Source organism: Trematomus bernacchii, unplaced genomic scaffold (assembly GCF_902827165.1).
Source record: "Trematomus bernacchii unplaced genomic scaffold, fTreBer1.1, whole genome shotgun sequence".
Taxonomy (NCBI): Eukaryota; Metazoa; Chordata; class Actinopteri; order Perciformes; family Nototheniidae; genus Trematomus; species Trematomus bernacchii.
In genome coordinates, this window is record NW_022987710.1 from 141,513 (window position 1) to 153,754 (window position 12,242).

Here is a 12,242-nt window from a genome sequence, read left to right on the forward strand (position 1 = left end):
ACATTTGACAATTTTAAGCTTGGCCCTACCATTGATAACACAATTGCATAGTAGGCCCTTTTTCTATATTTTTGGAACTCAGCCCATTTGAGGCAAGGATTGACACCATTGCATTTTTATTTTCTCTATTTCTGAACTGTTATTTGTTATTGATGTTCTCCGTTTTTTAGCTGATGTTATTTGTTTTAGATATATTGTTATAGAACGATACATTTGACCATTTTTAAGCTTGGCCTACCATTTTATTGGAGCGATGAGGGACAGGTGGGGCTTGGAGCACTGGATTATGGGATTCTACAATTCATGATCCGTTTGGTATTTCAAGCCAAACACTTCAGAGTCATGTTTTGTATATATCTGAGACCTATAATATATTGATGAAAAACAGTATGATAGGGGACCTTTAAAATGATCGTGAGGATGATGATTGAATGATGATTAAAAATTGTTAGTGTGAGCCGGGCTGCATTTCCTAACGTCGGATGGGATGAAAAAACAAACCGATTATTTCTGTAGTTGTAGCTTTGTAAACGCCAACATGGATTAAGCCACATTATTTTGTTAAATAAAAACATGGTCATATTTTGTAAATGATTCCATGTCTCTTATTTAGCGCAGAATATGATATCAGTGACAGTGGGAACTTAAAAAATATCCGTTATCAGAGTAAATCCCCCTTGTTGTACCTCGGCAGAGAAAGAAACATTACAGCCTATTATTTAATCTTGTTTAAAAATTATCTAAATAAATGTGTGTCCCGGCCCATACATGTTTTTCAGATAAAGCCACGGCATCAACAGTAACTTCTCTACTTTACAGTATATTCACTTTTCACCTCCCGTTTTGCTTTCAACCCACCAGCTTTTATGGAGAGAATACGTTTTGTAATATTCACCAGAGGCATGTTTTCTGCTACACTTTATGCATAGAAACAACCAGCTGTCCTGTGTCTGTGTTAGAAGCAGCACCCTCTAATCAGTGGCAGCTTCCATCACTGCTCCCCCTGGTGGAAGGATGAGCCACTGCAGCTGGTTTCTATATAATTTATCGTCTGAAACGTATTCACTACGCCATGCGGGGGGGGGGGGGGGTTTCCTTTCGGCAAGGGCCGGCAAGGGCCTGCCACGGCCCCACTAAGATTGGGACGCGCAAAATTAGTGGCTACATCTGTATATATATATATCTATTAAGAGGCATTTTATGTGTTAACCTGTTAAGCCCTGAGCCTGTTTTTCAGGTCTCAGGCTCGAAAATGACATTCCCAGAACAAATGACCATATCTTCCCTTCTAAAAGGGTTAAATTAATAATCTTTTTTCTCAAAGTAATGATAAACCTGTGAGTTGGATGTAGAAAAGTCAGAATCAATATAGATGTTTTTTATTTTAAAGAAAATTCAGATTTTACATAGTAAAAAACTGTAAATTATAGTGTCCGTCCAAAATTCTTTTTTACTTATAGTGAAAACTACCCTTGGATGATGGGTTAGTAGACTAAAAGCTTTAGGAATCCAAAGTACAACATATAATAAGTACCCTGTATCAAGATTGATGCAAAACAAGTGACATTTGACCTTTTTAGAAAGATTTAGCAAAAATAAACCACTTCTGGGGTCATTTGGGTGGATTTTCCATATCTCTGGCTTCCCTTGCTCGATTTTGATGGTTGACACCTCTTTCTGACCGTTAGAGCCAATAGAATTGAAGGGGGAGTCCCCCACACACACCACTCATTGTGAAGAGAAAAGGTGGGGGCTTCGCGCATGTAATTTTCCATCAGAGTGGACCAATCTCTAGCTTTGACATCTGGAAACGGAAATAAAGCAGTTTTTAATGCTTATGGATTATCAGAAATCATTTCAAAGGGACACAGACACATTAGATTAACCTATGGATTAACTTCAGCAGCGTTTTTATTGTTTTAATGCCATTGAAGACCACTTTGGAGAGACTACAGAGCCAAGGTAAAAATGTTAGCATTTTTAGCTACCTAGCGTCACCTGTTTTGATGTCCGTTTTTGCTTATAACGTCGCAAATACGTATAATTCAGTGATAATGTCGGTGTCAATCGATTCTGTGTCACCTCACAATGTGAATCGATGTGTTGGATGTGGTGAAAAGATAAATAATAAGGTTTTGTGAGTGATTTTCGGTTGCAGTAAGGTGTTAGCATTTTTTCGCTCGTTGCTAATTCAGAGGCTCAGTGTTAGCATTGTGGGTTTTCTTTTGAAAAAAAATTAAAATGATCAGTTAGATGAGTTTCTTCCCGTTACATGGATATAAAACATTCATAGTTTTATTAAATGAACATGCCCTCAGACACTGTTTCCTGCAAGATGTTGCGGCAGTGCCCCGGTACCGGGGTCTTTCGGGCTTAACAGGTTAAAGGATATACAAAGAATGTATGCGCGCAATAAACAAACAGCCTGATTATCTTAGATTTGAGGACTTTTAAGATAATTTAAATGAGTTAGTTTGGTTCAAAATCAAATGGACAGTAAAACCAATGCCTGGAGCATTAAGATTTGAATGAATTAGTTATATTAAATATTTGATGGAATTAACGTTACCTGATACAAGACCTGTCCATGTAAGCCATATTTGAGGATGTGGTTACCCTTCAATGTGTCATAAGAGCGACTGACGGACCCATAGGAGGTCGTCTACTTAATATTAAGATCAAGGGAAGAACGCCCTTTAAAAAGATACACACACACACACACACACACACACACACACACACACACACACACACACACACACACACACACACACACACACACACACACACACACACACACACACACACACACACACACCACACACACACACACACACACACACACACACACACACACACACACACACACACACACACACACACACACACACACACACACACACACACACACACACACAGAGAGGATGTGAGGAGGAAGAGGAGGAAGAGGAGGCTATGGGGGGGAGCAGAGGTCTGGATGTGAAGCTGTGCCTAAAGATAAAGTGCAAGGCAGGGGAGGAAAAACTCTACAGACCAGGGTTTCCCAAAACTACTCCCCAGCTAGCAACGAAGCTAAACATAAATAGTTTTAGTTGCTATAAAGATAAAAGAACGTTTATCCCTTTGTAACTCAGGAACGTGTCTTGTCACAGATAGCAAATGTGCAGACATGTTATTCACATCAACTTGTTTACCAGTCACCAAAACAGGAAAAGAGAACAATTCTTAGACCAATGGAATGATACATGAATGTCAAGCATTTTTCACGAGCTGGTTATCAAATCTTGGGTGTTAGCACCTGAACACACAAATGAAGTCTGTTTTTATATAGGCAAACATGTGCATAGATATTTGCATAGATTTACAACAACCGCTGAAAAAGATGCTTTGAAGAAATGGAAAAATATGTACCATTAAAACTAAACTATCTACTATTTTGAGTTACATCATCCCACAGGTATTAATGTTGACAAAAATGTTTTGTTTGACTTGTGTTATGTTATGAACCTTAGAAGCTGCAGCCTGGTCGTGCAAACAGATGAGGTTTATCCGGAGAGTCAGCCTCTGTCACTGTGACACTCCTCACTGTTCTCTCTGTGCAGTGTGAGAACCGAGTCACACCCGCTTCACCGTGTCCATCCACCACCAAACAACCATAGGGAGGTCATTAACTCTGTGTGAGGGTGGTTGTGTGTGATCCAAAATAGTTTTTATACATTTCAGAAACAGACCTACCAGTCTGGTCAAACAATTCTGTTCAGAGTGTATATTTCAACAAGAATATGATGGCTTCTCATGGGTTTTGTACAGACATTTATAGTCCCCACAGAAAGAATCCAAAAGACTTATTTTTTCCTCTGGTCCACAGTTGGACAAACGCCTCACTGGGAACTACTTCTATCTCTGCAACAGCATAAAAGATCACACAATATCTATGATATAATGACCTGTCTCTGCAAATGACAGTGTCAAACAACATCACACCCTCACATTGAGAAGGACTTAGCACATAATTGGCACTTTACTTTTAAAATGTGCTTTTGAAACTGATAATCAATACTAGGGATGCACCGATTTAAAAAATGGTTGAGCGAGCGTACTGTCTGGAAGTTTCCCGGCAGTAGCAGCGGTATAACAAAGTCAGAAATATAAACAACGGCCTCCCAAGATCATTGAATGTTGGATTTCATTTACCAATCTTGCAGACACCCGCTGCACCTCCTCCGCAGCAGAGGCTCCTCAGAGGAGAGGAGACTTTGTATACCGTATGAATGTGAGAAGAGACAGACAGGATAAAGACGCAGCAGCAGGTGGAGGAGGATGTAGGTTCTGTTATTACCTGGTAATCAAGGATGCTGAAGCCGAGGCCTTTGTCTCTCTCCTTCTGCAGCTCCAACACCTGCACATCTGGAGACCACTGGGCAAGCTCCCCTTCATCTTCATCTTCATCTTGCTCCTCCTCCTCCTCCTCCTCCTCCTCCTGGCTGTGTTGAGTCTCCATCAGCTCCTCTTCTCCAGGGGATTCCTGCTCATGATACACAGTGACAACGGACACTTGAAACTACTATTGAAATATTTTAAAGAAATAAAGTAAAGTAAAAATACTAAGTCATTTCAGAGTAGTAATTGTAGTATAGTTATTACTAGAGTGATTATATGATTCTGATGTAGAAGTATTAAGTAAAATGTTAATAAAGGTATATGCAATATTGCACACAGTTGCATCCAAATAAGATGACAACAATATATCAAATTATACGAAGATAAAATAAAATCATACATCAATAATGTCAGAGAAGTGTGTAATAGTCCCTCTAACAATAAATGTTTTTATTTCAATGTCAAAATCTAATTCTCAAATTCATCCAAAACCATTCAGTTTTACAATGATCATGTCTTTGTCCTCCAGCTGGGACTGCCAAACGTCAGGCCCCAAAAATAAGTTCAACTATATATTTCTAGAAGTTTAGAAGGCATCTTGCATGTGCAGTAAAACACTGGAGACACAGTGAGACTGAGTGAGACACGGTGAGAGATAGTGAGACAGAGTGAGACACGGTGAGAGATAGTGAGACACGGTAAGAGACAGTGAGATACAGAGATAAAGTCATATACAGTAAGACACAATGATATAGAGTGAGACACAGTGAGACAGAGGGAGAAACTGTGAGACACAATGATACAGAGTGAGAAAGAGTGAGGCAGAGTGATCCACAGTGAGGGAGTGAAAAATGAGAGTGAGAAACACAGTGAGACAGAGTGAGAGAGTGAGACACTGTAAGACAGAGAGAGACATTGGGACAAAGTGAGACAGAGTGAGACTCAGTGAGAGTGAGACACAGTGAACAAGAGTGAGACTGAATGAGACAGAGTGAGAGAGTGAAACACAGTGAGACAGTGAAACACAGTGAGACAGAGTGAAACACAGTGAGACACTGTAGGACAGAATGAGACGCAATTGGAGAGAGTGAGACCGAATGAAACAGAGTGAGACACAATAGGACAAAGTGAGACGGACTTGTGAGACAGAGGGAGAAACTGTGAGACACATTGATACAGAGTGAGGCAGAGTGATACACATTGATACAGAGTGAGAAAGAGTGAGACACAGTTAGGCAGAGTGATTCACAGTGACACACATTGAGACAAAGTGAGAGAGTGAAAAATGAGAGTGAGAAACAGAAACACAGTGAGACAGAGTGAGACACTGTAAGACAGAGTGAGACACATTGGGACGGAGTGAGACAGAGTGAGACTCAGTGAGAAAGAGAGAGACTGAATGAGACAGGGTGAGAGAGTGAGACACAGTGAGAAAGAGTGAGAGAGTTAAACACAGTGAGACAGAGTGAAAAACAATTGGAGAGAGTGAGACAGAATTAAACAGAGTGAGACACAATAGGACAGAGTGAGAGAGTGGAACATAGTGAGACACAGGGAGATAGAGTGAGACACTATGGAACAGAGTCCCATTGAGTGAAATTTAGTGAGAGTGAGACACAGGGGGACAGAGAGAGACAGGGAAACAGAGTGAGACAGAATGAGACACAGTGAGACACAGGGGGACAGCATGAGACACAGGGAGAGAGAGTGAGACACATTGAGACAGGTCACCTGTTTAAGTGCTTGCTCCTGCACAGTGGCGCTTTGTCTCTTCTCTGTCTGAGTGCAGAGCATGGACGACAGCTTCAGCTCAATCTGAAATAAAAAGCAGCAACGTCAAATTTAGAATTCACCCATTTTATATATTATAAACTGCAGCAAAACAATATGTTCATGTGTTTGCAACACAGTTATTATGTCAGAATAATCACAATATTGAATGTGTGTGTCCCTTGTTGCTCTTCAGAATCAGAATACCTTTATTAGTCCCACAGAGGGGAAATGTACGTTGTTACAGCAGAAAAAGAGCCAAAGACAGCTTAATGTTACTTATAAGCATGCATAAAAAAGTATTAAAGTAAAAGTTATAATATAATAAAAAATGAAAAGTTACACAATTTACAAAATACACATCCTGTAACAGCCAGGTATATATTGCACAGTTATTAACGGCATATATATATATATATTGCACATATAGCACATATTGCACATAGTTGGTTGGTATGTAACAGCAAGGGGTGTTATAGTCTGTGTTGTGTGTGTGTGTGTGGAGGGGGGGGGGTCTACTACTTACCTCATCCACACTGGGTTTTGACTGTCTCATTGGTCCAGGTTGTAGTACGGGATCAGATCCTGGCTCAGATTCAGATTCAGATTCTGGTCCCAGTTCGGAGGTCGGGTGTCGGCAGCAGACCAGAGTAAAAGGGGGCGGCACTTCTTTGAGGAATGCAACCACTTCACGACGAGACTTACCGTACAGCTGAACATCATTCACCTACACACAATACAAACACCAGCTTACATAACCTTTACTTCAACATGAATCAAGATGGCCAACTCGTTCTGAGAATAGCCTTTTTGGCAATATCTCCAAGCCTAAAGGTCATCCATACATTGAAAGAGAGGTCGTTTTATATGGTTTGCTTTAATTAATCAAGGCAGTAAATAACATGAGTTTTAAAAGCTATAAAGAGCTAGGTGACATCAGGGGGGTATACTAAGAAGCAAGTTTAACAGAGCCATGGTTTTGTAAAATCTAAACTCCTCATCAGAGATAAGGGATCCTATCAAGGTGGTTATCAACTGTCATTGTGAACCCTGGCTTTCCTCCTCAGGCTCTGAGCACGCTCATGGGAGGCATTTGGTGCATCATTTGATGCATCAAAGGGAACCATCACTGCAAAGCAACCTGTTGCTGAACATATTAGAGGAATACAGGAGGATATCTACTGTAGCTAGTATTTGTGTAAATTCACACAAAATATATTGAATTTACCAAATGATGCAGTCTGTGCCTCCCGTCTCTGTTCATAACTTGAAAACCACCCATTTTAGCTCTTAAAATAGAACATATTCCAATGTGGTAAAATGATGGTTTCAAAGAATTAAACCACTTTCTGTATTCACGTGAAATTCATACTGATGAATATTAAAAAGTGAAACATTAAGCCACATGCACATTTTTTGTTTTTTTAAAGTCAGTGGGCAAATGGCAAGAAAATACTAAAGGACATATTATATAAATAATATAAAACAAAATACACACAACTAAATATGAACATTTTTCCAAATATCATCTAAAATAAGAACATCAAATGTTATGTATTTTACTTCAGATGTTCTGCTTCAATAATATAGGCTGCTGCAGAAAAGATAAATGCATGTATGTGCTACTGCAGCATTAATGTAAAGGTACTGCTACACACGTTTACATATAGAAAGTATGCCCGCAGCTAAGAATCTGAACAGCTCCTAGACTGACTATAAAGTGACAATATTCTATACAAGGAAGAAGTTAGGGACAATTCCAATCGTAAACTATTAACTGAACTTGGTATGGAGCACGTTATGTCTACAGCATACATTGCCATGATGATCTAGCCAGTTTAAAAGAGAGACACTTTCTTTATACGGAAAACTCTGGAATAAGGGTCAACTAACCTCAATAACTCTGTAATCTGGCTATGTAGTACACCCCTCAGCTCAACATTCAATCAGAATTGCACTTGTTTATAGATGATGACTTCTTGTGCTGACATAAAAAGACCAAAAAACTGTGGATCCAGGGTAGAGCCGTCTGGTACTCCTTATGGAGTTTTTTATCAGCAAAGATGAAGCAATGTGTCTGTGTGCAAAAGTGCAAATGTATCCACCTCCAGAAGCTCGTCCTCTGGTCTCAAGACTCCATGTTTCTCCACAGGGCCTCCAGGGACTACTGAGGAGATGTAGTGGTGACCATCGAACGAGTCCAGCTCCACACCAAGACGCAGAGTGTGGACAGGCAACAGCTGCAAAACCATACATCATAAGGTAAAGATACAAGAAAACTACAGATAATGGAATTCAAAATTCTAACTTTACATCAGGGGCGAGACGCCTTGGACGAAATGCTATCTAGAAACCCATCCATTATTGTCTGACAACAATTACGCTTTTTTCATTTAAAATAAAACCGTTTAATGATGTCAACTTGCTGATTGTGTTACATTTTGGTCGTTGGTGTCGTTTTCAACTCCAACCTCGCATCTTAGCAGTTATGAAGTGAACTGGAGTGTAAACAATGAGGGGCAAACATAAACAAAGTTTTATTTATATATGTTTTCTATACTGGAACCCAAATCAAATTGGTTGTAGTCTAAAGAAGTGTATGTATTTCCATAATTGATTCAATGCTTAGACCAGTTAAGTGTGACAAGCTTCAGTTCAGATGTCTGAGTGTTATACACCTTAGAGGATTTTCTGTAGCTCTGCATCATCTTCAATGACAGGATCCAACTTCACCACCTGACAACACACACAAACAAAATAGTCAGTATTGAACATCCATGAAGCTGGACTGTCAGTAAAAATGTGTAATATTATGAGATCTCACCAGAACTTGGTAATTTGGTCCCAGAGCCTGCTCCCATTTAGCCCAAAGTTCTGCATCTCTAGCTACACACACACACAGAGAGAGAGAGAGAGGATTCGACGAAGGAGGAGGTGAGGAGATGGAGAGAGAGAGAGAGGACCCGAGAGAGAGGAGAGAGAGAGGAGAGAGAGAGGAGAGGAGAGAGGAGAGAGAGCGAGAGAGAGGAGAGAGAGAGAGAGAGAGAGAGAGAGGAGAGAGAGAGAGAGAGAGAGAGAGAGAGAGAGAGAGAGAGAGAGAGAGAGAGAGAGAGAGAGAGAGAGAGAGACTGTGTAAGCAATGGAACAGATGTAAAATTACTACATTACTATGCAGCCATTAAAACACAGCAGCTTCCAACAGCTCACCAACTCCAACCTAAGGTACTGTAACACAAAGCATACAAAATGTGACACAAAATAAGTTGTACTGCAGCAAAAGTACAATTGTAAGAGTAGTTGCATGTGTAGTTGCAGGAGGCTGTGGCTCAGTGAGCTAGTGAGCTGATCTTCTGATCAGGAGATCAGGGAGCACTGGTTCAATCCCCACTGCAGTCAGCATGTCGTCGTGTCCCTGGGCAAGACAGTTCACCACCTCAAAAATGTCCTTTTTAAAGTGAAGTTTGTGAAACTGATGACTGTTGTTGAAGGGTTTTTATCTGACATGACATTGAATGCATATCAGTAAAATATGTTTAACTTTCCTTATTCAATTGATCAGTTCAGACTTTTTGGGGAATTAATCATCAGCTGAGGCATCCAGAAAACTAGTACTAACAGTTCTGTGTGTAGTACTGTTACACAGCTGCGAGTACTGCAGCAGAGCAGGAAGAAAAGCCGTACTGTAGTTCTGCTGCAGTGCAAACCTTTCACTACATCCCTGCTGCAGGCTGACGGTCACCTCATTGGAATTCACCGTTAGAAGCAAAAAAAGCCAAATGACTCAAATGTAAAGTAAGCAAATTCTACTGTGGAGACTGTGTGATTTAAACACATTAACAAACACACACACACAAATGTCTCAGCAACAATACCTTCTTAGAACACAGAAGAACAAATGTGTTCTTCAGAGCAGAGTGAGGGCATTAGTTTGAAGTCAGAGCAGATTACAGATCGCCTCTTTGAGGAAAACCTTCTGTGTGAGCCTTCAGGCTGCAGGGGAAAAGTCCATTGCTGCGCTCAAGAAAAACAAGTCTATGTTTTCACAAATCTCCATGCATGTTGGAGGTATTTTGAAGCAGGTCTGGCGGTGTTACAACAACAGTCTCTGATTAAATTAGCATTGCTAACCTTTGCCTTCACAGCGCAATTAATCTGCTGCGTTTGGCTGAATAAACAGGGTAATACATCGCTGCGAGGCTGTCAGACGGCTCGGACACTTTACATCTGCTGCCAGGGAGCAGGCAGGCGGCGTGCTAAGTGTTAGCGTGGCGTTTTGGCCACTTAGCAAAGCTAATGAGGAATAAAAAGAGAGGAAATAATTCAGAGAGAAATGCTGTTAGAGGCTTGCGTTGACATGTCTGCAGATGCCACACTTAGGAAGCTTTTAAAACACTGATCTGAGTTCATTCCATGAATCCACTTCCTGTTTGAATGTAGACACATCTTTTTAAGATTCAATATTTTTTCAGAAATGTTTTATTATCTTTCAGTTTGCAATGTAAATAATTAGAACCACATTTTATTTAAAATAATCATAAATAAATTAGCCTGTAAACATGAAAAAATAAAGCCTTCAGCTGTGTTAAATCTTGGCAGAGGAGTTGGCTATAAACAGTCATTTATAAGTGTGCCAGTTAATCTACTTAACACCAAAATATATCATGTCTTTTGGCCTCAGGGGTCAAACTATTATACATCTTAATTGCCCAACATGTTTGGGATGAGTGGAATATATGAGATTGTTCAGGCTGTATATGTATACTTATTTAGTTGTTTGTGTTATCTGTGTATTACATGTAGAAAGCAATAACATTTTTGTTCAATCCATCAAGGTCTGAATCACAGTTGGAATTGTGTGTAATCCTGACTTTGCTCAATCTTTTCTGCTTTGGATTTCAAATTCTGGAAGGTTTCTCGTATTGTTAAAATAAAATAACTAATTTAGTCCTTTTCACAACTCAGGACTACATTTACCCCATGCGTAATTCTTCCACCACCTACAAATCATGAGTAACATTCAATCCATACCAATATATGAGTGGTTTGAACATAAATCAATTGGAAAAATAAATATCAAAAGCTTCTTCTTTAAGGAAGAAAGTTCAAAGATATAATTATGATCAAGTGTTTGTTAACAAGCCTGCTATTAATGTTAACCCTGGGGGGAACACTTTGGGTCCCATTTGGATGATGAGATGTGGCAAAAAATGTTTTTGAATGCAAAGAAGATTACATGTTCTAATAAATCCGATGATTATTCACAGTCTACACGTTACCCCAGCTTTTCGATGTAAATATGATCCTATGTGCTCTTCATTATGCTTCAAATGTAAAAGACATAAGCACATTTTCAAATTGCTTTGTATGCTGCACGCCTCACAATTCTCCAGAAATGGTTGGATGAAGATCCACCTGATATTTTGTTATGGTTTGAAAAACTGATGTCAATTTTGCCATTGGAGAGGTTGTCAAACGTCATAAGAGGAACTCTGGATGACTTTGTCAGGAACTGGTCCCCAATTGCATCATACATGAAAGGAATGATCCAGTGTTTAACTAGGCATAAATATAACAGAATAATTATTCACACGAGTACCGCACAAGGTTGTTAGTGCTGCCGTTTTTTCATTTTGTCGGTTTTACTATGTTATGTCTTAAATCTTTTCCTATTGTCTCACCTTGTAACTGCTGAAAAAAATAAATATTGAAAAACAAAACCTGCTCCTCCTCAGAGGATGAACCTTTAGGAAATGTTTATTTGCTTGCTATGATTATTTCTGTATGTTAAATAAGCTAGATCATTAGTGTATTTCTTTTTGTTATTCAGAGGAAACATACAAAACAACTGATGAAAATAAGTGTACCCATTATCATTCAAAATATAATAATTGCGGTAAAAACCATTAGGGGATTACTTGTGCCAGCAGTGTGCATGTACCCCTTGTTTGTTGTGCTGTGTTTGGGTACGTTCTTTCCACATTTGGTGCTGTAAAGCCAAACGCAGACTAATCATTACTCTTTGTAGATTATAGGAGCTATGGCAATGACCAAAATATAAGAATTTGAAAACTCAGCTTCTCGGAGTTCTCAGT

General features: G+C 39.5%; 1 protein-coding gene across 1 annotated transcript in view; it reads right to left on the minus strand.

Moving 5' to 3' along the window:
• LOC117491104 (inaD-like protein) overlaps nt 1-12,242 on the minus strand; it is a 108,336-nt gene that overhangs the window by 51,126 nt on the left and 44,968 nt on the right. Inside the window, 6 exon segments of the mRNA XM_034140955.1 lie at nt 4,340-4,525; nt 6,112-6,195; nt 6,677-6,877; nt 8,256-8,390; nt 8,833-8,886; nt 8,975-9,036. Coding sequence (XP_033996846.1) covers nt 4,340-4,525; nt 6,112-6,195; nt 6,677-6,877; nt 8,256-8,390; nt 8,833-8,886; nt 8,975-9,036 — 722 coding nt within the window.